Source organism: Penicillium odoratum (genome assembly GCF_028828045.1).
Source record: "Penicillium odoratum strain IBT 22623 chromosome Unknown utg000008l_segment0_segment0, whole genome shotgun sequence".
Taxonomy (NCBI): Eukaryota; Fungi; Ascomycota; class Eurotiomycetes; order Eurotiales; family Aspergillaceae; genus Penicillium; species Penicillium odoratum.
In genome coordinates, this window is record NW_026643150.1 from 3,416,324 (window position 1) to 3,442,126 (window position 25,803).

General features: G+C 49.6%; 7 protein-coding genes across 7 annotated transcripts; 3 read left to right on the top strand and 4 right to left on the bottom strand.

Annotated features, from left to right (window-relative positions):
- Positions 1-35: 35 nt before the first annotated feature.
- On the bottom strand, positions 36-1,095 carry N7520_011512 (uncharacterized protein; the record flags this gene model as incomplete). The annotated part of the gene is made up of 2 exons (XM_057145445.1): positions 36-999; positions 1,058-1,095. The coding sequence occupies 2 exons, from the start codon at positions 1,093-1,095 to the stop codon at positions 36-38; spliced, it is 1,002 nt and encodes a 333-aa protein (XP_056991199.1).
- Positions 1,096-1,536: 441 nt separating this feature from the next.
- N7520_011513 (WD40 repeat domain-containing protein) lies at positions 1,537-3,812 on the bottom strand (the record flags this gene model as incomplete). The annotated part of the gene is made up of 3 exons (XM_057145446.1): positions 1,537-2,936; positions 2,992-3,105; positions 3,158-3,812. The coding sequence occupies 3 exons, from the start codon at positions 3,810-3,812 to the stop codon at positions 1,537-1,539; spliced, it is 2,169 nt and encodes a 722-aa protein (XP_056991200.1).
- A 607-nt stretch (positions 3,813-4,419) lies between these two features.
- N7520_011514 (putative rRNA biogenesis protein RRP5) lies at positions 4,420-11,908 on the top strand (the record flags this gene model as incomplete). Its single annotated transcript, XM_057145447.1, has 4 exons — positions 4,420-4,866; positions 4,922-9,316; positions 9,374-9,915; positions 10,852-11,908. 4 exons carry the CDS (start codon positions 4,420-4,422, stop codon positions 11,906-11,908), a joined length of 6,441 nt encoding a protein of 2,146 aa, XP_056991201.1.
- A 443-nt stretch (positions 11,909-12,351) lies between these two features.
- Positions 12,352-13,536, bottom strand: N7520_011515 (urease accessory protein UreD; the record flags this gene model as incomplete). The annotated part of the gene is made up of 1 exon (XM_057145448.1): positions 12,352-13,536. The coding sequence occupies one exon, from the start codon at positions 13,534-13,536 to the stop codon at positions 12,352-12,354; it is 1,185 nt and encodes a 394-aa protein (XP_056991202.1).
- A 2,342-nt stretch (positions 13,537-15,878) lies between these two features.
- On the top strand, positions 15,879-19,473 carry N7520_011516 (cohesin subunit IRR1; the record flags this gene model as incomplete). The annotated part of the gene is made up of 2 exons (XM_057145449.1): positions 15,879-16,326; positions 16,379-19,473. The coding sequence occupies 2 exons, from the start codon at positions 15,879-15,881 to the stop codon at positions 19,471-19,473; spliced, it is 3,543 nt and encodes a 1,180-aa protein (XP_056991203.1).
- A 1,716-nt stretch (positions 19,474-21,189) lies between these two features.
- N7520_011517 (karyopherin alpha) lies at positions 21,190-23,179 on the bottom strand (the record flags this gene model as incomplete). The annotated part of the gene is made up of 3 exons (XM_057145450.1): positions 21,190-22,098; positions 22,152-22,661; positions 22,940-23,179. The coding sequence occupies 3 exons, from the start codon at positions 23,177-23,179 to the stop codon at positions 21,190-21,192; spliced, it is 1,659 nt and encodes a 552-aa protein (XP_056991204.1).
- Positions 23,180-23,637: 458 nt separating this feature from the next.
- On the top strand, positions 23,638-25,564 carry N7520_011518 (uncharacterized protein; the record flags this gene model as incomplete). Its single annotated transcript, XM_057145451.1, has 3 exons — positions 23,638-23,895; positions 23,967-25,198; positions 25,264-25,564. 3 exons carry the CDS (start codon positions 23,638-23,640, stop codon positions 25,562-25,564), a joined length of 1,791 nt encoding a protein of 596 aa, XP_056991205.1.
- Positions 25,565-25,803: the final 239 nt, after the last annotated feature.

Consider the following 25,803-nt stretch of genomic DNA (forward strand, 5'->3'; position numbering starts at 1 on the left):
GGTTATTTTATACGAAATTGACAGGTTCATCTACTTCATCCTCCACGTCTCTCGGCCATCAAGCGACGGTACTCTTCCACAATATTCCTTCTCTCTCCAGCCAACTCCTCTCGTCGCCTCAAGCTTCCCACGGCATTGGGAATATTGGCAACGTCCACCTTGGCACCACCACGAACCTTGAAGATCTCCCTTGGTTTCGCCAAAGTAGGTGGCGCCTGAGCAACCTCAAACGGATTAGCCTTCCGCTCCTTATCCCGCTTCTTCAGCTTCGCCCAAGGATCGGGATCATCATCATCACTCCCAGCATCATCACCGCCCTTCTTCTTTTTCACAAGATTCTTCTTCTTAGCCTTGCCACCCCGCATCTCCTGCTCCCACTGATTCAACAGCTCTAGCTGATCACCCATCTCAAATTCCCTCTCCTCTCGCTCAGCCTGCTCCTTCTCCTTGATCCGCGCATCTTCCTTCCGCCACCCCTCTTGCAACCGACGGAGATGCTTCTCATGCTTCGTAATCTTGTGAGTCCGAATCCCAGGCGCACCAGATTGAGCCGACTTGGTAATCGCCGAAAGCGGCATCGCACGATCAACGCGCGCCGCGAAATCTGCTAGCTTCTCGCCTGGTAGAATCTTCGGCATGGCCTTCTTGGCATCGGCACCACTGGACGCAGCTTGTTCGGAGAGTGTGGTGGCATGTTTCTTCTGAGGTCCTTTCGTGGTATCTGCTGCTTCCTCGCGCTTGCGCTTCTTGTTCTCTTTTTTCTCGCCGGTTTCTAGACCCGAGGGCGCCCGTCGGCCGGTTGTTCTGAATTGCATCAGGCGCTGGAAGGCTTTCGGGGTGTCATCCTCCTTTGCACCCTTGCGGCGACTGGTTGCTGGGCCTGATGGCTTTTTGCCATCGGCCTGTTTCTGCTGGGGTTTCTTGCCGTTCTTAGTTTTGGGTTGCTGTTCGCGCACAGGAAGTGGCTTGGCGATCATGGAAGGTGGGAGATCGAATTGCCTGGATTAGGTAGCGTTATTAGATCAAGCGTTTAGAGAAATTTTAGAGTAATACGTACGAAGCATCTCGCTCGCGTCTCTTGTGCTTATGAGGCATGATTGCTGTGGAGTGTGGAGGGTTGGAGGTTGAAGGTTGGAGGCTGCGGAACTTTTTTTTCGGGTCAGCTTATCAGCTAATCCATCTCTTATCGTAACCTCACCTATGGAGAAGGTTTTACAGCTTCGGATGGCTTGTTGAAATATGGCATTTACATCAGTTAATTAATTAAATTGTATGCCATGGAAGTCAGGAAATGACGGTTCTGAGATGGAAACACTTGTATCCGTAATGATTACCAAATCCTCACGATCAACACAAAATCCAGACAACAGACCAACAAGAACCCCCGATAAATGCAACAAAAATGCAGACGGGTATGTTCGCTAACAGATAAAATGCACCTGCCAAGCGCCAGGGATATGCAAAAGGTAATCGTAAAATTAACGCCGTGAAAATGTGAAACAAGCATGAAATGTCGAAAGAAGCCCTGCACAGAAATCATTCATCTTCGTCATCATATGAGTCTGTCGTAGAAGCCCAGCCGCATTGCCACCGTCGACCCTCGGTATCCCCATTGTTGCGAAGTTCGCGAGCTTCGGGACCTTCACGCCAGCATCGAGCACTGTAATCGTCGCTGACGGTAATGAGCTCACCATCAACAGTCCATGACACTCCAGTAACTTCTTTCTGATGGCCTTCGACAAGAGGAGTGCCAGATTGGTGGATAGGAATGGTATCCTCTAGGCGCCCAGATAAACCAAGTCCGGAGTTGGTACGTCGAAGTCCCGATCGGGTGGTGAACAGAGATGTACCGCGAGGAAGATCATCCTCGGGGTAGGTCTTGACGGGGGGCTGGAGGAATCGTTCATCGGTGGGGAAGAGTAGTGGGCAATGATCACTGCTACCTACTGCCAGCATTTCTTGGCGGTCATTGACCGCTTTGCGCACTGCGAGTTTGACGTAGAACGAAGAAACCTGGAGACGAGGGTGACGGAATCCATACAAAGGTCCAAGGCCTTCTTTGTCGGAGCCGCCAGAGCGTCGGGGACGGTCATTATTGAGAGAAAGCTCCGGTGCGTGTCCAAGCACCAGGTGGGAAGTCGAGTATGCGTAAACAGTGCCATCTCGACAGAGTGTGTATAGCCTTGCACCGTCGCCTCCGAATGCCATTGAAGTAAGGCCAAAGCGGCGGTACTTGACATGGCTATCAGGCTCCCGGGTCGTGGATAATGGGAGAACAGGTCGACCACGGCGGTTATTGTGAGCAGTTCGCAAGTCCCAAAGGCGAACACTCGCGCTTGCCTCGGATGCGGTGACGAAAAGATTTTCTTGACCAAGGGGAAGAAAGGCCAAAGAGGTGACGGTAATATCTGAACGGCCGAAGGAAGGCGGCTCGATCTTGTCCATGGCTGGCTTTTGGGGTGTGGTATACGCATGCGCACCATGAATAGTATTCAGAACCTGAGGATAGGTCATCTTGGGGCGAGCTGGTGCGGATGGGCTTTCGGCTTCCGATTCCAGAGAGCATCGAACCTGTAGTGCAGGACGTTCAACCCCTTTGCAGCGAAGATCCCAGATGTTGACGTTGCCATCGCGGCTGCATGTGGCGAGGACTTTATTGTTGGCGCCGGGCTGGAATTGGACTCGCTTTACCGACGACACGTGGTTGGACAGGCAGTGAATTGGCCGTTGTGTCGTCATGTCGATAATTAAAGATGTTTGGTCTCCAGAGGCTGTAGCTAGCAACATGTCATCGGATGAGAACTCCATGTCCATAATCGAGTTCATATGAGGACGAAATCCAAGATATGCACTAGAGAATCCTCGCTCATCGTCTTTAGACGAATCAAGCAATCGAATACCACCCTCTTCATCACCCACAGCTACCAGTGAGTTTGCTTGTCAAAGGTTAGAAATTACTTGAGCCATCTAAAGAAGGGGTAAGATGCTTACTATTACAGGCAGCATTGCAAAATGGAAGTGCCAACTGTCCCTCATTGGCATAACTAGCACATGAGTAGCGGTCTTCTGGTCGTGTATGGAAGTCCGACGTGAGATCTTGCCATCCTGTCAATAATATAAGCTGAAGTTCATTGGATGATATCTGCGGGAAACAAACCTGCGCCAGCTGTTGAACGGATAGTGAGTCGATTGGCGCGACCCCCCCGCAGTGATCGCATGAACAAAGATCCAGATGTCTGTAAGGCTCGCGAGCGGGTGACCGGCGAGACAGGTCGGCGTTTCGGCGGGCTTGGTGAAGTAGGTTCATCATAGCGTCCCCGGGTCACATCAATATCACGGATTGTTGTCCTCTGTTCGGCTTCGTTGCCTGGAGATCGCACACGGACTTTTTTCAATGGGGACGATTGCAGCGGGGAAGCAACCGACGAAAAAGAGTGTTTTCGCTTCCGGCTTGGTGTGCGGAATGTCTCTTCTGGTAATCCATCAAACGGGCTTCTAGGACGGCCATCGGACGATCGAGTAAAAGCGGGACCGAGGCGGTTGACGGCCGGCGAATTCAACACCCGCAGGGCCTGGCGACTTGTCTTTACACTTGCATTACTTCCACTGTTTAGCAGAGATCGTGGGGTGAAGAAGCGTCTAAAAGACCGCGGTGTGACAGTGGGCGGCTTTCGAAGTTTTCGTCCACTGCCTAGATCGGATGCGACAGAAGGTGGGGAGGATGGAATTTGAGGGTAGTAATATTCTCGATGCGAAGTAGGTAAAATAGGTTCCGATTGAGGTACTTCAGGAAGACCAGAAACCCGAACCATTGTGTGCATGGGCGGTAGAAAGTAGAATTGAAGAGGCGGGAGGCATTTGGGTGGTGAAAAGATTCGGCCCAAGGGGGTAAGATGGAAGCGGGTCGTGTTGCGCGCACTGGACGTGACGCGGAGCGCGAATTTTGACACCTGGAGCATCGTCATTATACCTATTTAGGCGGATTTGACAAAAATGTTACGCTTTTGATTATTGGGTTCTTTACATCAAAGTCATCTGAAAGAAAACTTTTATTCCCATTCTTTCTGTACCACACGCTTTATGAAACTATACGCAATACGCTGTTCCAACTTGACATGTGAATATAGAACGATATATGCACCTAAACAATTAAAAGTCAATGAGAATCAATAATCAAATCCGGCTTTGAAAACATTGTCTTGATCATCTATGCTAAAATCGAGGGTAAATATGTACATTATTTACTATTTACTGTATTTACATAGTTCGAGTTCCGGTCTTTGTCTTGTAAAAAAGGCGGTCCCCACTCCCGCTCACCGCTAATAATTCTGCCGCGCAGAATCGGATTTTTCGATTTTTTTTCCTTTGCGATACAGCGAGATTCCTCAACCGTTTACAATTCGGTCTTGCCTCACAACAATGGCGCCGATAAAGCGCAAGGGGAACGCCCCCGAAGAAACAGCTACCCGTCAACCTCAGAAACGCGCCAAGGTTGGTGCAGAGGAGTACAAAGATCAGAAGCCCAAGGATACCGCCCCGAAGGCTTCGGAGCTCTCTGTCCTCCGTGATGATGAGCCTTCTTTCCCTCGTGGTGGTGCTAGTGTTTTGACCCCATTGGAGCGCAAACAAATTCAGATCCAAGCTACCAAGGATGTCTTATTCGAGCAAAAGGGATCTAAGGGACCCAAGAAACCCACCCGCCAATTGGACGACGAAAACGACGATGAGGATGAAGACGATGAGATGGAAGACGGAGAAACCACAACCCCCGCCAAGAAGTCGCGCAAGAAGAAGACCAAGGGCAAGAAGTCTGATGATACGGAAAAGTCGGAGAAGGGTGTTCGCATTGAGTCCCTCAGCTTTAAGGTATTCAGGTCCTATCCTTACAAATTAGCCTGGGTTGTATAACTAACTTTTACAGCACGTTGTGGCTGGATCCATGATCCTCGGTCAAATAACAAGCATCAACGCCCACGAAATTTCAGTTTCTCTACCGAACAACCTTGTTGGCTTCGTTCCTCTCACCTCCGTCTCGAAGGTTCTCGATGATAAGATTGAGAAGCTGCTCAATGACGAGGGAAGCGATGACGAGGACAGCTCAGATGAAGACTCTATCGACCTCAAAGACTACTTCTACATCGGCCAGTATCTCCGTACCTATGTCGTTTCCACCGGCACCGAGGCTACCGAGGCTGGCGTTCGCAGCAAGAAGCGTATCGAGCTTTCAATTGATCCCAGACAAGCCAACACCGGCCTCTCCACATCTGACTTGGTGGTTGAGTCGGCTGTTCAGGCCTCTGTTGTCAGTGTGGAAGACCACGGTCTGGTAATGGACCTTGGCATTGAGGGCGCAGACCTGAAGGGTTTCATGTCCTCAAAGGAAGTCGACCCTCGCGTTGATTACCACAGTATTAAGGAAGGATCAGTCTACCTGTGTATGGTCACTGGCAAGAACTCCAGCGGCAACGTTATCAAGCTTTCTACCAACCTTCAGTCCGCCGCTTCTATCAAGAAGTCCCACTTCCTCAGTGCAGCCCCCACAATCGGCACCTTCCTCCCCGGTGTCGCTGCTGAGATTCTTCTTACTGAGGTCACTGAGAATGGCCTCATGGGAAAGATCATGGGCATGCTTGATGCAACTGTTGACCTGGTTCAATCCGGCGCCAATGATGGAAAGGTTGACCTGGTGCGGAAGTACAAGATGGGAGCCAAGATCAAGGGTCGCATTATCTCAACTTTCCCGTCTGCTGAACCTTTCAAGGTTGGCTTTTCTATCCTAGACCATGTTCTCAAACTCTCCTCCGAGTCCTACGGTCCTGGTTCGTCTCCCGACGCACCTGCTATCTCCGCAATTGTCCCCGAGGCCAAGGTTATCAAGGTCGATCCCGGTATGGGTGTGTACGTCCAGATTGGCGAAACCAAGCACATTGGATTCGTCCACATCTCAAGACTCTCAGATGGAAAAGTCGAGTCAATCTCGAATGACGAAGGTGCATTCCAGGTCGGTGCCACTCACGAAGCCCGAATTGTCGGTTACAATACTGTGGACAATCTTTACCTCCTCTCTTTTGAGAAGACCGTCATTGAGCAACCCTTCCTCCGCCTCGAGGATGTCACCGTCGGTGCCATTGTTAAAGGAAAGGTTGACAAGATCTTGATCGGACCTACCGGTATGGATGGTTTGATTGTTGGCCTTGCAGATGGTATTTCTGGTCTTGTTCCGTCCATGCACTTTGCGGACTCTCAACTCCAGCACCCAGAGAAGAAGTTTAGGGAGGGCATGAAGATCTCTGCGAGAATCTTGTCCGTCAACCTGGAGAAGCGTCAAATTCGATTGACACTGAAGAAGAGTTTGTTGAACAGTGAATCCGCCATTTGGAAAGATTACAAGGATATCCTGGCTGGTGCTCAGTCTCCCGGAACCATTGTCAACATCCAGGCCCACGGTGCCGTTGTTCAGTTCTATGGCACAATCCGTGGTTTCCTTCCTGTCTCTGAAATGAGTGAGGCCTACATCAAGGACCCCACTCAGCATTTCAAGCTGGGTCAGGTTGTCAATGTCCACGCTCTTAGTGTGGATGCATCCCAGGGTAGACTTGCAGTCTCTTGCAAGGACCCGTCTACTTTTACTGATAAGTACCGCAAGGCCTTTGAAGATATTCACCCTGGTCTGCTCGTCGCTGGAACTGTTTTCGAGAAGACCAACGATGATCTTCTCCTCAAGCTTGACGAATCAGGACTTGTGGCTCGTCTGGACGTGCAGCACATTATTGATGGCTCTCCGTCTAAGCAGAGCTCTACTTTGTCGAAGATTCGTGTCGGCCAGAAGCTGAACGATCTTATGGTTCTCGATATTAAGCGCGCTCATCGCCTTATTCGAGTCACTGCCAGAGCCAGCCTGAAGAAGGCCTCCAAGCAAAAGTCTATGCCCAGTAAATTCACTGACCTTAAGGAGCGCACAGCCGTTACCGGTTTTGTCCGTAACATCACTCCTGCTGGGTTGTTCGTCGAATTCCTGGGTGGCCTGACCGGTCTTGTCCCCAAGCGTTTGATCGAAGATGCCAACCTTTCTCAGGTGGAATTCGGTGTTTCCAAGGGCCAGACCATCACTGTGACAGTTCACTCTGTTGAAAGTGACGTCCAGCGCTTCATTTTGAGCCAAAAGTCTGCCGAGACCACAGAGAATATGAAGAAGACCAAGACTCTCAACCAGCCAGAAATCGCCCTGGTGAACCCAGTCGATGAGACTATCAAGACCATTTCTGACCTCACCTTTGGCAGGCTTGTTAAGTGCAAGGTTGTCTCCATCAAGCATACCCAGCTCAATGTCCAGCTTGCAGATCACATCCAGGGCCGTATTGACGTGTCTGAGGTTTACGACAAGTGGGAGGATCTTAAGGATCGCAAGCAACCCCTCCGATTCTTCAAGGCCAAGCAGGATCTCTCTGCCAGAATCCTGGGTGTCCACGATGCTCGCAACCACAAGTTCCTTCCTATCTCCCACCGCAGCGGCAAGTACCCGGTTTTCGAGCTCTCTCTTAAGCCAAGCTTCCTCAAGGCTGCCAACCCCGAGCCATTGAACATGGAGAATGTCAAGGTCGGATCATCCTGGATGGGCTTTGTCAACAACGTTGCCGAAGACAGCCTCTGGATCAACCTGTCCCCCAATGTTCGCGGCAGACTCCGTTTCATGGATGCATCTGACGACTTGTCTCTTCTGACAGATGTTGAGAAGAACTTCCCCATTGGATCCGCACTGAAGGTCCAAGTCACGGCTGTCAACGCCGACAAGGGTCATTTGGATCTTTCTGCTAAGCAGGGCATTGATAAGCTTTCCTTCAACGACATCTCGGTCGGCATGATCTTGCCTGGTCGTGTTACCAAGGTGACTGAGAAGCAGGTGATCATGCAGCTCAATAATGCGCTTGTTGGTGCCGTGGATATGCTGGACCTGGCCGATGATTACTCCAAGGCCAATCCCACCGCGCACCAAAAGAACGAGGTTCTGCGGGCATGTGTTGTTGCTGTCGACAAGGTACACAAGAAGATCTACCTGTCTCTTCGTCCCTCTAAGGTCATGAGCTCTTCTCTCCCCGTTCAGGATCGTGAAATCTCTTCTATCAAGGACCTCAAGCCCAACGATATCGTTCGCGGTTTTGTCAAGCGCGTTGCTGACTCTGGCCTCTTTGTGGCTGTTGGTCATGATGTCACTGCCTACGTTCGTGTCTCTGATCTCTCCGATTCTTACCTCAAGGAATGGAAGGATGCCTTCCAGATGGACCAGCTTGTTAAGGGCCGTGTTATCGTGGCAGATGCCGAGCAAGGTAAACTGCAGATCAGCTTGAAGGAGTCTGTCTTGGACCCCAACTTCAAGGCTTTGATCACCCTGCAAGACCTCAAGGTTGGCCAGATTGTCACTGGCAAGGTCCGCAAGGTTGAGGAGTTCGGTGCTTTCGTTGTTGTCGATGGATCTAAGAACGTCAGTGGTCTCTGTCACCGTAGTGAAATGGCCGACAAGCGTGTGGAAGATGCTCGCAAACTGTATGATGCAGGCGATGTTGTCAAGGCCAAGGTTATCAAGATCGATAGCGAGCAAGGAAAGGTCTCCTTCTCTCTCAAGGCCTCCCACTTCCAGGATGAGGAGAGTGAAGACGAGGATATGAGTGACGATGCTGGCGGTGTCGAGCTTGAAGATGCCAGCGATGATGATGATGTCTCCATGGGAGGTGTTGATGTGGAAGATGATAGCGAGGAGGATGATGATGAGGATGAGGATGATGAGATTGACAGTGATGAGGATGTCGCCATGTCCGGTACCAAGCCCTCCAAGGTTGGCGGGCTTGGTACTTCTGGTTTCGACTGGAGCGGCAACGCCCAGGACGCAACCGAGGCCGCAAACACCGACAGCGACGATGAAGGCTCTAAGAAGAAGAAGAAGAAGAACCGCAAGGCTGAGATCCAGATTGACCGCACCGGCGACTTGGATGCCAACGGCCCACAGTCCGTTGCTGACTACGAGCGTCTTCTCCTTGGTGAGTCCGACTCTTCGCTTCTGTGGCTGCAGTACATGGCATTCCAGCTGGAGCTGGGTGAGGTTGAAAAGGCTCGCACTATTGCCGAACGTGCGCTCCGCACCATCACTATGGGTCAGGATTCTGAGAAGCTGAACATCTGGGTGGCTTTGTTGAACATGGAAAACACATATGGTGACGACGATAGCCTCGAGGAGGTGTTCAAGCGTGCATGCCAGTTCAACGACCCCCAAGAGATCTACGAGCGCATGATCAGCATCTACATTCAGTCCGGAAAGAACGAGGTATGTTTCCCATTCCCTAATAAAAATCTATAGCTTGGCACTAATCATTCCCTACAGAAAGCGGACGACCTTTTCCGAACCGCCATGAAGAAGAAGATTTCGAACCAGTCTCCCAAGTTCTTCCTCAACTACGCCACCTTCCTCTTCGATACCCTGAACGCCCCCGATCGTGGCCGCGGTCTTCTCGGACGTGCTCTGCAGTCGCTCCCCGCGCACACACACGTGGAAACCACCTCCAAATTTGCGCAGCTGGAATTCCGGTCACCCAATGGTGATTCGGAGCGCGGCCGTACCGTATTCGAGGGTCTTCTGTCGTCGTTCCCTAAGCGCATTGACCTGTGGAACGTACTATTGGATCTGGAAATCAGTGCTGGTGATGCGGAGCAAGTCCGTCGTCTGTTCGAGCGCGTGCTTGGCCTCCAAAACAAGAAGGGTGTCATTAGCGTGGACGCGAGCAAGAAGCTCAAGCCTAAGCAGGCCAAGTTCCTGTTCAAGAAGTGGCTTGCTTACGAGGAAACGCTGGCTTCTGCAAATGGAAACGAGAAGATTGTCGAGGACATCAAGGCGCGGGCTGCGGCCTACGTCAAGTCTCTTCAAGAGTAGGGTGTACTGAATCTTGTTTTGTCTTTCTGTTTCCTGCAACAAAAAAAGAAAGGGTCTCTTGTGTTTATGTGGAACCCGTGGGTGTTTGGGATCATAGCATTCGTTGTATATAAAGCGCCAAATAGCAGATCTGCCGATATTTTCCTAGTTTATACCTTCCACATGATGTATTTTGAACCATCTGGATATTCTGGATTAAATAGCCGTCGGTCTAATGTACCTGATGGTGGCTAGTAAGACGAATTCTTGTTGGCTGACTGTATTCTGAGGTGCATTTGTCCCACTATCTCCGTCCAATCAATTGCCTGATCTCCGCATCATGGTTTGACCCATTGGAGTTCCGCCTCCAGCTTTGGTTACCCTAAGGTTTATTCAAATGTGTGGTTTGAAGAAATGACAGGCACCAGGATTAAATACATAACTCCAATGAAGCTTCAATTTTCCCCTTGTCAACCTCCCGGTCTCATCTCTCCCCGCGGCAATGGCGGTCACATTCCGATCCCAAGGCGGACAAGCCCGTGAATCCTCCGACAGTATGCTAGAGGTTCCCTACGAAGCCTATACAGATTCTCCGAATTTTGATGATGTGAACAATTCGAACATACAAGTGCGCTCTTTTCCCCAAGGTGAAGTGGGGCGTACCAATCGGTGGCGTCAGACGCTGGACTGGATTCCTTCATTCTCACCGCGCCGGAACAACGGAGACGACGAGGAGGAAATACGCTTGCTATCAGATGATTTAAAGCACAAAAAGCGATCGTGTCGCTCTCTCTACTGGTACTACTCTTCGCGTGCGCTACTCATATTCTTCGTCATGCTGTATGTTGCAACTCCCGGACCATCATTTCAATTCGGTCCGATCCAATTTGCCCCGATCTGGACCTGGACCAACCAGCCACATCTAATTAGCTGACCATAACCCATCGTTCCAGAGGCATTATCCAATTTATTTCTCTCGCCTGTGGTATCGTTCTCTCATTCTTCCCCGACGAATATGACCGAGTAGCTCCCAACTGGGTTCGCACTGGCGACCAGATCGACGCAGACATCACCCGCTGGCCCACTGATATCTCGCGCGAGATCATTCCATTCGGCTGCCACTCTCACAATGACTACTGGCGCCGCGTTCCTCTCTATTCCGCACTACAGGCAGGCTGCATTGGCGTTGAGGCAGACGTCTGGCTCTTCGATAACGAGCTCTACGTCGGACACACCACTTCATCCTTGACATCGCGCCGCACCCTGCGGTCAATGTATGTTGACCCGCTCGTTCGTCTCCTCGAGAATCAGAACCCGATTACCCCGTTCCAGCGCTTTGTTAGCCAGCCCCCGCATGGCGTTTTCGATACAGACCCTGAACAGACACTGATCTTTCTTATTGACTTCAAAACCGATGGCGCTGCGACATGGCCTGCTGTCATGGATCAGTTAGCTCCGCTACGAGAAAGGGGATATCTCACACATTTCAATGGGCATGAGGTCGTCCCGGGACCTATTACCGTCGTGGGAACAGGCAACACGCCCTTTAATCTGACCATTGCGAACTCCACGTACCGGGATGTATTCTTTGATGCACCGCTAGACAAGCTGGTTGATGCCAGCAATTCGGACGGAAAGGTATCCTTATCTGCCCAGGGAGCTACGGGTCTTGGCCAAGGCTTGTCCGGTATGCCAGATGTTATAACAGCGAATACGTTCAATTCTACGAATAGCTATTACGCTTCGGTGGATTTCAAAGCTGCCATTGGCTTTCCCTGGCCGTTTCATTTCTCGCAACATCAGATCGACTTGATTCGCACCCATGTGAGGATTGCGCACCAGCATGGTCTTAAAGTGCGGTACTGGGGGCTACCTAGTTGGCCGTGGAGTTTGCGCAATCATATCTGGCGGATTCTTGTGCAGGAGGGTGTTGATATTTTAAATGTGGATGATTTGGTTGGGGCTACTAAAGGTGATTGGAAGATTAGGATCTTCGATTGGTGGTGGTAGGTCTGGGGATTGGCATAGATGATTGATGATCTTATCGTCTATTTGCGTTTTGTTACGGGCGTTGGGGTGATTTTCTAAGATACCTTTTCCTTATTCTTGTTAAATAGACTTTCGTTGCTATGCATCTTCTATAAATATTCCCTTGGGAATTAATTACAGTCAAGAACTTGAGTGTCCATAATTGAGAAGACTGCAATGCAGTTATACTATTTATTCATCCCATCGCTACCTAATTTTGGTAATGCACCTCATGTGCCTCGACTCAGGCGACTGCCTCCAAATGACTCAATCGCATGCATGGCTGAAAAAGCAGTACAAGAATATCAAAAAGGTGGGGACCAATGAGGCCCAGAATGTAAAGAACCTCACAAGGGAAGGCTCTGGGGGTATCATCGGTAAAATATTTTTCGCACATGAAACTTGGGACAAAAGTTATAGAACGCTCAAAGACAGAAGAGTGCCTCTTCGCCGAATTCGCGTGCAATACTGCCTTCTTCACGGAGCAAACCGCCAAGCCAGACCTTGGCTGTTTCAAAGTCCTTGGCACCAAACTTAACCAACACGAAACCAGCGCGCACGCGTGCAGCTGTCCAAGTAACGTCATCATTGGTGCTCAGCGAGGGTTCCGGTGCCGACGAATCAGAAGCCCAATTTCGGCTGCCGATCCGCGGCTGTGATGTGAATTGGTGCATGAAGTAGGCACCGACGGAGTCGAAGACGGGGCCGGATAGAATCAACGTGCCCACAACACCATGCGGCCGTGTCCGTTCTCGGATGATATTCAATGGCACAAGACCAGCTTGAGGCGGTGGAGTTTCTGCGTGGACAGTATGGCTGTTTACTCCGCTCACATTGGTTGAATCCAGATCCTCGTCGTCATCGGCATCTATAGCTTCAGACTCGTCGTCTAGGATGACGGAGTCACGTAGCAAGAGTCTAGTCTTGCCAGTTTTCTCGTCTGTAGCCCAGACTTCGTTGCGGCCCTTCCAGTACCGGAAGTTCCAGTTCTCACCACGCGATGTGCGGCCCTGTGTTACCCAATCTAGGACACAAAGACTGCTACGCTGATCACCCTTCGCCGTGGCGTCAACGGTGAAGGATTGGACCTGGGCATAGCGGCTGTCCTTGTATGGTACAGAGGGGTCAGGGAGGTAGCAAATAGCAGCCTGGCGGCCAATCTTCACATCTAATGATTGCTGGCTCATGTCTGAAATGCTTTCGTTGGCGGGCAACTTCTTGCGGTGGCCTTTGATGACGTTAAAATTTGATTTGGGGCTGGAATCAGTTTTGAAGATCTTGGTGCTGCCTTGCGGGGTGGTCACGACCATTCTTGTGCGGGGATCAAGCTTGATCGACACTTCAATATGGTCACCCGGTAAAAGGCCGCCGCCATATGTAAGGAGGTAGAGGTGGACAGGCATTGACGGGCACTTGTCTGATAGTGCAGCCGGGTCAGGCTCCGGGATGAACCCTGGTGCACGTGGGACCAGCTTTAATGGGTATTTGTAGGTGAGGGTGGTGAGGGTGGGGTTGTTCGGCGGAAGGAGAGAGAGGACGACGTTGCCCTGGCCCGGCTTCGCAATGGAAGACTCAAAGGGCGAGCGGATAGGCATTGTTGGTTGTCGCATAATGGCGGTTTGTGATGTGACGAAACCTTGGGAGAAGAGATTGAAGTCTAGGATTCGAGTTTTTAGGGGTGGAGTGGAGGTTTTTATCTCGAGGCGGCAAGTTAAGGAATGTGCCAAGGGCGTATAAATGTCGAAATCAGTAAGGTATCTGGGTGATGCAAGGATATGCAAGCTGCATGATGTGTTGCAGAGGTGTAGAATTTTTCTACCCCGGAATCTTGGGACGTGACTGGGTATATAATTTTAGCCCGGATGATGATGGCATCTATTAGTCAATGGCGGAACCCACGTAAGGTCTGGGTGGCTTTGCTCTTAGGACTATGTGTCAAGCGGGGTCCCTGCTGACTTCTCGTGCATCAATTTTCCTTGGCTCCGTCAGACCGGAAGACAATGGTTTGGAAGAAGTGGATGCCTCGAGGAGTTTCTATGACACACTTTTCCCCATAGTCCGTCTGGCCTGAGTACCACGTGATGTGATTCAACCAATGACTGATGTTGATCACCGATCCCGTGATATGGCAAAGAGGGGCATTTATGTAATTTATTGCCTGTAGATTCAGGCGCCACTATTGTGCAATAACCTACTTAACTAACTACATCAGGGACCACATAACATTCATTCTCTCTGAAACTATTAGAATGTCTAGATGGTTGGCGTCCTAATATTATGCTTGGCTACAGCTGACTCCTCCTTTTTCTTGAGATCCCTAAAATTAAATAGCGCAGCTCACCTGGAAGATCCTGTCTAGCCCTGGCGATCCTACCGATCCGCCAAGTCCTCCCGAGGTCCGATCCACAGCCACCAAAAATGGGGTAAAGACAACTCCTCTAAGGGGGTTAAAGGTAAAGTCAATGTGAATTGAGAACCTTGAAAAGTGAAATTCCAAACACCTCTTCCATTTGTTTTGCTCCAAAATATGTATCCGTTAGTTCGTATAGATTTTCAAAAGATCTGAGAAATTGACTGTGGAACTAAGTGGCCCACTGTTGCCAGGTGGACGACGGGTATACATATAACCTTGGGAATATGTCATTAGCACTGAATTCTCTACCTGTACATGTAGTATGATTTCACGTGGGTACTACCGAGGTGGAGAATTCGTCCGACAACCTTAGAATGCATACAAGTCTGGATTCGACCAATCCAAGCAAGGGCAGAAATGACTTCGGACATAAAAAAAATTTTGCGAAGAGGGCTGCGTTAACTCAGGAGGGTCAAGAAGAAAACACAATATAATTGTCGACCTCGGGAGTTCGGTTCAATCTGGGTACAGGCAAATACCAAGACCGGGCTGATGAGCAGCACGTTTAATAAAATTCAGGAAAGGGCCCGGTATAGATCTTATGGCAATGGACTCCAGCTGGAAGTTCCTCAACGGGAAGCTTGTGCAAGAAAGTGCCAGCAGAAGAGGAAAGACCGGATGTTTTGAGTTTCCTTATGCTGGCAATAACATTAGCTGTCAAGCCAACACGCTTCTGTACCAAAAACATCTACTCCTCTGCGCATTTCCGATGAATTTCATGAGAATGGCAAGACCAATAACACAGAGAATAGCCACTCCAATGGGAGCGAAAAATAGAATGCCTAATTTTCTTGTTTTCGAATATGACAACCCTTCAATATTAGGGCTTTATTAGTCTAAGTGGAGGGTATATACGCTTATAACGGTACACATCACTACTCCATGGTACAATGGGTAATTTCCGGCGTTCAAACAACAGACTTTCGGACATTCCAGGGTTGTATAGATCCAAATCTTGGATTAGACTCTTCATGCATGCCCAAGTGATTATTTTGTTAGATGGCAAAAGCAAAATGACAAAAAGAATTGACAAGAGTGGGATTTGAACCCACGCCCCGAAAACGAGATACGGAAATCTGGATCAGGTGAACCTGAACCGTACGCCTTGGACCAACTCGGCCATCTTGCCTGAATTATGAAAAACAGTCATCAAATTAATTATATGATCCAAAATGAATAAGCATTCAAACAGTCAACCCAAGGCGCGTCAACCTCCTTTACACTTTGTTCCAGATCCCCCGCTCTTTTGCTTCATCGCGCCCTTCCTTTTTTTTCTCCCTTTCTTGCTACATATTTATGGGGCATTGATTGGACTCTTTAATTGTCCATTTGATCACATCCGCTTGGGTCTGGATTTTTCCTTCCCTAGTCAATTTGTCCGATCTTGTTTGCTGCCGTTGCACGGCGCGTCCCACGGAGCGCGTGTTGACCTGACGTACGGCGCTTCCCTACCATCCTCCCATTGGAAATCCCCCGAACTTACAATTTTACCTAGTATCCACAGTCGCGAGACCTTTTATACACAAACCCTAAGTCATCATGGAGGTGGACAGCCCTAGCGGTCTGTCGTCCACTCCCGCGCAGGACCGGCGCAAATCTGGTCGAGTGTCGCGGCGACCAGACATATTTTCGCAAAGCACACACTCTTCTGAAATAAATGGCAGTGGCAAACGAAAGCGCGGGGACGCGCAAGGCGCCGAGGATGATGAAAACCTGTCTTCAGAGTCGGAGAGCGACGATGCGATCGACGATGATACTGACGAGGAGGAGCGAAAAGCAAAACAACGCGCCGCTCGCAAGTCCGCCCCTAAGAAAAACATGCCAAAGAGAACATCACACGCTTCAAAGAAACCAAAGGTTGCAGGCAACGGGGTGGGAAGACAACTCGCCTTCCGGCCCGCCCTCAATGGCAAACTCCCGGCCTCGCGTCCTCGCAAGCAGCCCAAGGTGCGACCTAGCTTAGCGGCAGGCGAGCATGGACTCTATGGTAAGTTGAGACTTTCAAATCTTGCAAAGTTCTATCTCACAAATAGATATAGCTGAGGTCTTTGGCAAGAGCAACAACGCCGACACTGTAGCGGCGCAGTTCCTAAAACTATACCAGCACGACAATGGAGCAGCAATTCGGGACCTAATCAACTTCGTGCTCAGATGCACCGGAGCTGATCTGGAGATCAGTACAGAAGAGGTGGAGGATGTGGACCATGCCCCAAATCGAATCAAAGATTTGCAGGCCCTCTACCAGGCGGAAGGGTTCACTGACTACCCGCTGATCTCTCGAGCAAAGAAGTATGGGGCTTTCCAACCCGTGCTCGAGGAGTTCACAGTTGCCCTCATTCACACTTTCCACCATTCCTCGCTTTTGTACACTGATGAGTCCCTCATGGAGAACATCCAAATTTGGCTTTCCTCTATGTCAACTGCCGGCTGTCGTCCATTTCGGCATACGGCAACCGTCATTTCTCTGGCAATAATGAACGCCTTGTGTGATATCGCGCGAGAGGTTACAACGACCTTGTCGACTTCTCGTAAACAAGTTGAAAGTGAGAAGAAAAAGAAGTCTGTGAACAAGGGCAGGGTCGAAGCCATCCAAAAGGCTATCTCGGAAGGGGAAGCAAAGGCGCAGCAACTGGACGAGCTATTGCAGGACGGATTTGACACTGTATTTGTCCACCGTTACCGCGACATCGACGGAAATATCCGTGCCGAGTGTATTGCAGCCATGGGTGGATGGATTCGCACATATCGGGAGTACTTCTTTGAGGGTCAATACCTGCGATATATCGGATGGACTCTTGCCGATGTCACTCCGACTACTCGGCTGATCGCCCTGTCGCAACTAATTCCTCTCTATGAAAACAAGGATAACATCGGTGTTCTTCATTCCTTTACCGAGCGTTTCCGTCAACGAATTGTTGAGATTGCTGTTCAGGATACCGAGATTACTGTGCGTATCGCTGCTGTCCAACTGCTTATTCATCTTCGAGATGGAGGATTGCTTGAGCCGGACGATATCGACTCTGTTGGTCGGTTAGTTTTTGATGTTGACCCTCGAATCCGGAAGACTGCGGGTCAGTTCTTTGTTGTCAATGTCCAAGATTCGGTCGAGTCTCTTACAGAAGAGGTGGAAGAGGAGCTGAATGAGATGTTCCCTGATGATGATGAGGACGATTACGAGTCACCCAAGCGTTCGTGGATCAAGTTTAAGTGCCTGGCGGATCTATTCCAGACCTATGATGCACAGGAAGGTGAAAAATCCGAGGTTCTGATTACCTCCCGAGTCGTCCTTTCGGGAGCCCCAGCGGATTCACGATTTGTTTTGGCAACTGAAGCCATCTACCCTCACATGGAGGAGCTCTCCCAATGGCAGTCTCTGGCTGGGTATCTGCTGTATGATCATTCTCAAATTGTTGATGACCCGTCCGAGGATGATACCACAGGAGTTGTTCGCAATCTGTACAAGATGCAGGAGGGACTAGAATCAATTTTGCTTGAAGTTCTATGTGCTGCTGTCAAAATCCGGGTACTTGAAATTACCAAATCCGACATTGACAAACGGGGAAGAAAGGTCAAGGCGCTAACGGCCAAGATTCCTGAGCTCCAGGAAGAGATATCTCACAATCTCGCTCAAATAATCCCACAACTTCTCAACAAATTTGGCTCCTCCCCAGAAGCTGCATCCGCTGTTCTACGACTGGAGCATCTGGTAGACCTCGATACCATTCAAGATCTTCAGAAGGATGCCACCGCGTATTCTTCCTTGCTTACAGACATTAACCGGCAATTCCTGACCCACTCAGATCAAGATGTCTTGGCGGAAGCTAGCGTGGCTTTGCTGCATGCGAAAAGCTCCGAGGAGATGCGAGATGCAGTTGAAGGCAAGGTGCAGGAGCTGTGGGATGACCTGGTGGAGACCCTTGGTGCCTTGTCTCGCAAGAAGGATGTTCGAAACAATAGCTCCATTGCTGACCCTACTTTAACTGAACTCACCAACACTGTGACGCGCATTTCGAACCTTGCTGGTATCACGGACAGTACAGCGATTCTGGAAACAGTGCCAACCTCGCATTCGAAGTCTAAAAAAGATCATCTTGAAGCTCCATTCAATACCCTGATTCACCTCACCTTACGTGGCGTCCGTGAACAAGATGACGATGAAGATATTGCCAGAACAGAAACCGAACTGGTGACTCGAAGCATTAAGACATTGTTGTTTTACTTTATGTGGAAAGTACAGGCTCTATCATCCGCCCTGAATGAGGGCAATGCATCTTTCAACACATCGTACTTTGAAGCGCTTACAAAAAGTCGTGAGACCTTCGCATCATCTCTTCTCCAGATTATTGAGAACCGTCCTGGACTTGATGATGTACGCTTTATGGCCACTACTACATACCTCGACCTCCAAACACTATTCAGCACACTCCGCAACATAGGCCAAGGCATTGGCAACGACGAAGATATCATTTTCCAGACTCAAGGCCTGGTACATGAAACCTCACCAGAGGCCCAGGCTCTCATCACCAAGGTTCACGCCATTGCCGAGCGCACTTTTGCCAAGAAATCCGGCAAGAATCTTGAGCTCGCCGAAGACGACGAACCGGAATCCGATGACGAATCTGAGGATGATGAAGAGGGCGACGACTCTGAAGACGAAACAGTGGCTAACGAGCGTCTTCGTGCCAGCATTATTGCCGAGCAGCGCTTATGCGAATTGACCGGCAAGATCGTCTTGGCTATCATCGGCCGGGTCGTCGATGCCTCTGGCTCAAAACGTGGTACATGGAAGAAGCGCTTGCTTCGGAACAAGAACTCACTTGGTCCGAATTACCGCGAGGTCTTGTCCTACATGGAAGAGCGCAAGCCTCGCAGCGCACCCCGCAGCAAGGGTAAACAACCTGCTAAGACAGCAGCTGAGGGCCAGACACCCGGTGGCACCGGAGGCAAAGACTTCAAGTCCACCGAGCGGATCGACGATGAAGATAGTGACCACGCTGACCCCGCGGAAGAGGATGACGAAGAAGACCTGCGTGCTCGTGAACTTGTCGAGGAAGACATTGATCATGAGAATGATGAGGAAGAGTTGAATAATGGCACACCTGAACCGGATGAGGATGAGGTCATGGGTGATTAAGCTCGATCACTATTATGTTTATGGGTCGTTGGACCTGTTCTTTTCAACATTCACATTCGATGTCTAAAATTTTGTGCTTATGCTTGCTGGAAGGATAAGGGCTGGCTGCTGTGTATGCTACGAGGATTTGTTATCTCTTACTGTTTCTACTTTTGTACGGAGTAAATGCTATGCTTCTGTACTGCTTCTGTACTTGATTAACAGGCTTGCGGTACATCCAGTCGGCCAGTGCTGACTCATTGCGCGCGCCTTTGAGGGTTTCCTATTTAAAAGTTCACATCAGGCAAAGAAGGCAAAATTAGGGCCAAACTGCCCAGTCAATCGACTGACCTCTAGGTTTTTGGCCATCGTGTCGTAGGGAATATCGGCCCCCATGATGAGATAATAATGGCTTCTTGATCGTGTTACTGTCTGTATTTGTCTAGCTAGGCCCAAGACAATACCGTCCAATGAGGACGACGCACGCTCTTTAATACCCACCAGTCCAATATGTCTATGACGAACTTTCCTTTGCTTCTATTGGCATTTTCATTCGGGTACGCTGAGGGGGTTTCCAAGGATCTGGAAAGGTTCATACTCTAGCATCAAGTGGTTGACTTGATTTGATCGACATGCCAATTGGATTCATCTTTGGGCTTCGGCCAGTCTACTTCTGCTTTCTGCTGAAGCTATCAAATCAATATAGTACCACCACTACGCGGTCATAAAATCGTCTTGAGGCTTCTGATAGGCAGCTGAACTCACAAGAGTTACATACTTACCCCTCCCACTAGAGGAATCTGCAGTCGTGACATCAATTCTCTAATGTCCAGCCAATCCCATACTCCACCTCTCTTACAACCGGAATATGATCTTTAGTCGTAAATTTGGTTTATGATAAAGCCGAACTCATGCCTCGCTCGTACGTGGCGTTGTGGATTTGAGTTGAAAGGTAGCTTAAAGGTGATGATCCGGTTGGGACAAGTAGGGTAAGCCGAAAAATTGTCGGTGCGGCTGAGGACTTGATGACTGTAACTTGACACGAGGGACTGAAGCTATTCAGGAGCTAGACCTCACAGACAACTAAGTTCGATAGGAGACAGGTACATATGGCTTGGACTTCAAGTTCCACACCGCAGACTCCGCAATAACTTCATATGCAAGAGTAGTGACCAATACCTTGATTTACGATGATAGGAAGTACACGTAGGTTGAATAAAGAATTGGCTTTTGTTTCTGGCAAACTGCGATCGATACGTAGAAATTGTAGCATAATCGACAACCATAGACAGGAAACGTGGGTTGGTTGGGAACTATCAGTGATATTGTTCATCACCGGATTATATCATTGCAGGCAACAACATCTCCAATGTAAGATCACTGACAGACACGCCCCTGATGCCAGCGAGCGAGTGTCTCTTGTAGGGGACCAAGACCTCCCACAAGAAACACAAGAAGATCGAGATGTAGGGTGAGAGGATGACATTAACATAAAAAAAAAGAACCGATCCTGCAAACAAATACGCCTGTGTATGAGGATGCTAAACAAAGGGGGGATAGGGGTTACATGATGGTGAATCTTGTTTATCGTGAATCACAAAATGGGGAGGAGGAAATGTCGAATGGGAAAAGTGAAAAGGAGCCCAAGAAAAAAAGAGGGAGGTAAGAAAACCCACCACCGTAAAGCAACGATGGCAAGGTTGAAGAAGTGATTGGTGGAAGATAAATACCACTTCTTTACATGTCCATCGAGTCACCACCGTTGGCGAAGTTGAATCCACCAGCGGGCTGCTGACCGGTGCCGAGGGTGAAGCCAGTCTGGGTTTGCTGGGGAGCTAACTCGTCAATGTCACCGGCAGCCTCGTCCTCATCAGAGAAGTACTTCTCGATGATGTTGTAGGCCTTCATGTAGATCTCCTCGTTGGCGTTGTTTTGGCAATCGTGGATCTTCTCCATACCACCAGCCTCCTCAATGAAGAGAGCGTAGCGGTTGACGTGAGCATCACCCTGACCGGCCTCCTTGTCCATATCGCCGACCTTCAGGATGTTCTCCAAACCATCGAGAGCAACCTGGATGATCTTGTTGTCGGGGCAAGCCAGAAGGTCACAGAGGGGCTTGATGCAACCTTGTGAAACAAGGTAGCGGATCTGATCAGGCTTCTGGAGACCACCGGAGGTGGCGTTGGAGATGGCCCAGCAGGCCTCCTTGCGAGTCTTGAAGTCACCGTTGGCAAGCAGGTTGATCAACGGAGCAATGATGCCAGCGTCAATGACAGACTGGATTTGGGTGGAGTTGCCAGCAGTGACGTTGGAGATAGTCCAGCAAGCCTCCTTACGAATACCATCCTTGGTGGAGCTCAGGAGAGACAGAAGAGCGGGAAGAGAGCCGCAGTTAATGATGACCTGAGTCTGAACATCATCACCTGTGACAATGTTGCCCACGGAGCGGAGGGCAGGAGTCTGGACAGAGGTGGAGGCGTGCATGAGGAGCTCCACCAGGCGGCGGGGGATACCAGCCTCAATAACGGCCTGGATCTTGTCGTTGGCACCATCGGAAAGGTAAGAGATGGCCCAGCAAGCATCGATCAGAACCTCATCATCTAGCATGTAGATGAGCTTGGCAAGGACGGGGAGAGCAGGGGCAATCTAGTCTAATGTTAGAGACAGTAACAATGAATAAACCAAAGATGAAGACTTACGGTGTTCCAGTCAGGCTGAGGGGTCTTGCCACGACAGAAGTTGCTCAGAGTCCAGGTAGCGTTGCGGAGCATGCTCAGCTTGCGGCCATCGTTGATGAGGTTCAGGAGGGGGCGCAGAGCACCGGCTCCCAGGACGAAGTCACGGCAGTGAGGGCTGTCACCAGCAATGTTGCCAAGAGCCCACACGGCCTGCTCGCGAACATCGGGCTCAGGGCTGCTCAGGAGCTCAACGAAGATCGGCACAGCACCGGCCTCGATGACAACCTGGGTCTGCTGGGCGGAACCAGAAGCAATGTTGGTCAGGGCCCAGGCAGACTCAAACTGAACCAGAGTGTGAGGGGAGCGGAGGAATTCAACGAAGCGGCTGACCACTCCGGTCTCGATAACGCGCTCGATGGGAGGGTTGCGCTCCTTGGACAGCAATTTGCGGAACTTGGTGGTAGCCTGAATCTGTTCTTCAACCTGATCGGAGAAGACACCCTTCACCATCAGGGGGAGCTCGACATTGAGCTATAAAAATTCATCAAGTTAGCTTCTATTTTTGCTTCCCGTTGTGGTTGAGATTTTTATAGTGGGGTTGCGCATAGTAATGGCCCGTGTTGGAGGGGTCGGCCCCATGGCAACAGGGCGGTGAAAAAAAAATCCATGGTTGATGATCGCATAACAAAAACAAAGGGTGAAAAACGTTGTAACTAGTGAAGAAACCGTGGTATACAATCGCTAATACCATAGTTTGGGTGTACCCGGAAGAAAGAGTGAAGAATAGAGAAAAAAAAAACTGAGCTTACCTCGCTCTCAATAGCACTGGCCTCATCGTCACTCTCAGTGGCGGCAGCCATGCCACCACCGATACCAATACCGCCATCACTTGTTTGAACACCTCGTCGCTTGGCCATGTTCTCCTCACGCTTCTGCTTGCGAATCTCCACCTGCTGTTCCTCACGGCGGCGGCGGAGCTCATCGGGGCGGAACTGGTTTCTGGCCTTGAACTGCGTCCGGCGGTGCTCAGGAATATAACGTTCCGCCATGTTGGGTGGATTTAATTGCGAAAAATGAAGCGCGCCACGGGAATGAGTTGATTTAAGAAGAAAAGGTAGATGGAGGGCGCGCCGTTGATGGGGAGGATGGAGAAAGAGAGTGGGGGAAGGAGAAGAGAAAGAAAGGATTCGTGTGTGCAAGGAGGGGAAGGGATCATGTGACAGCTTCCCCCCAGCTGTTCGAAACTCCATCAAATTCTACTTTTTTTTTTCTTTGTATGGACAACACATTCTGAAACGAATTATCTAGATCATATGAAAGAATTGTCTTTGTTATTGTATCCATTTGGATTTTCTCAGCTGAACTTTGGGGGCCCTTGATGTCCAATAGTCCCATGACAGATCTTGCTTCATTGACCAACCACCATCTTATCTTCAGCCTTTGCTTACACCGGTAACTTCGACTCAAATTTCTGTTGAGAGATTGGCTGCGTGGATCCAAACACATCATGGCTGACCCCGTGGAGAGTATCGCCGCTGCATGTGCCGCTCGCGGGTTTATCAACGGCGTCATCGGCATGGTGGTTGACAAGAAGGACGCCTGGCGCAGTGCGGGTTCTTCATGGTGTGTTGGTTTTGAAATCAAAGATTCTGAATTTGAAACACCAGCCTGGAAAAATAGTCTGAAAATCAAGTACTTCAATGATAACGAAAGCAAGTTGCCACATGTTCAGATAGGCGATGTAGTCTTGCTTCGACGCATTCGAGTAAGGCTTTGGAAGATGGACATAGGTCTATCAATATCATATAGACGACTATGCTGACTTTCGTGATCCAGATCAGTTACTATCAAGAGAGAGCAACGGGTATTGCTTCCCAAAACCAAAGGGTCTCTTGGGCTATATTCCGAAACCATGAAGATCTCAGCAAGGGCCCGGTTATTACTACAGGGCCCGATACTTTCTATCCGACACCAGAGGAAAAAAGGCGCGCAATTGAGCTCCTAGATAAGCACACACCACAGGTGCAAAGTAACACCTGGCGGACCGATCCGTCGCAAAAAGGATTCCATGTCATTCAGGCTGCCGTACTCAACCGCAAGAATGCATATCTGCCAATGACTTTGATAAAAGACGTCGAGATCAATCGTTTTACCCAACTCGTTGGCCAGGTGGTCAAAGATCATAACTATGAGCCTAACAAGAGTACCATTTGGATTACTGACTATACCGCCAACGAATGTCTGGTTGATTATCGGAAAGATGGCGAGACAGGCACTGAAGGCGATCCCAACGGCTACCTAGCACGCCACCAAGATAATTGGCCCGGACCCTGGGGACAATTGACCATGCAAATAACGCTGTGGGACCCGCATGCTAAATATTGCCAGGAGAAAGTCAAGCCAGGTGACATGGTGCTTCTTTCATATGTCCGTATCAAAACTAGCAGCAACGGTAGTCTCGAAGGTGCCGTCCACCAAGACAAAAAGTTTCCCGACAAGGTCCATATCCGCCTCATCTCGAGTGACTACAATGAAGAGGCAAAAGAGCTCATGGCACGTCGGAAAGCATATTGGGAAATCCACGGAAAGCCAAAAGCGGAAAGCAAACAGAAGAAAAAAAAACAAAAGAACCAAGAATCTGAAAAAAACCAAAGCAAGGAAGAAGGCCAGAAAGGGCTATCAGCAACCTCGCGGACGGTACGGAACCCCTCTGTCAAGATACGCGAATTTGGGGTTCCATCACGCTCTGTGGATAAGGTGTTGGAAGCTGAAACGCATATTATACCTCTCCCGGGTGGGATCAGCTACAAAGCACCATTTCAAAACGTTGCCTACAGTATTCTTGCCCGGGTCATCGACTTCTTCCCACCAGATCTTGCAGACTTTGCAGTGCAAGTCCCAGTGAAATCTATTGTGGATAAAAAACAACATATGGCATGGGACTGGCGTTTCTGTCTTCTAGTAGAGAGTGTTGAACCGGTAACTTTGAAAGACCAACTCCGAGAACCGATGAAGATCTTTGTCTCTGGCGCAGAAGCTGTCCATCTACTTTGCCTGGATCCTACCGAGTAAGTTCCCAGTTTCTCCACATCCACGTCGCAAGGTTTGAACTCGCTAATTGTGGTATACGCAGCCTCCGTCGCGATTCTCGGCGACTATCTCAGCTGAGAGAGAAGCTCTTTCTCCTCTGGGGAAATCTTGCGGAGCAGAAGAGTAAAGGGGGGGCGAATGGGGTTCAGGGTCACCCTTGGACACCACCGGTGGGAATTGTAGGTTTACCTATAATGTGTTGTGTTAAGGAATATGGGGTTCCATGTATCCATTCCCGAGATTCAAATGCTATGGTAATCGACGGACAGCCCTGTATCGAGGAGGAGTGTTATGGATGGGAGAGACGGTTTTCGTTGTATGGTACCACGATTCATGAACAATGATCGATGGAATATGACTATCTGTAACAACTATCAGTGCGCTTAATAAAGACATAGAACCTTTCGGGACTTGAACTGTATCAATGTTGAATATATTTTGTAAAAAGATTTATTCATACTAATACAATTTATCATTGAAGGCAGCACGTTGGGGAGCAGATATAGATGGTTCGAATCATCACATCCACACCGTGTAGAACCCATTTTCGATGGGAAGGTAATAAGTGGTAAAATCCAATGAC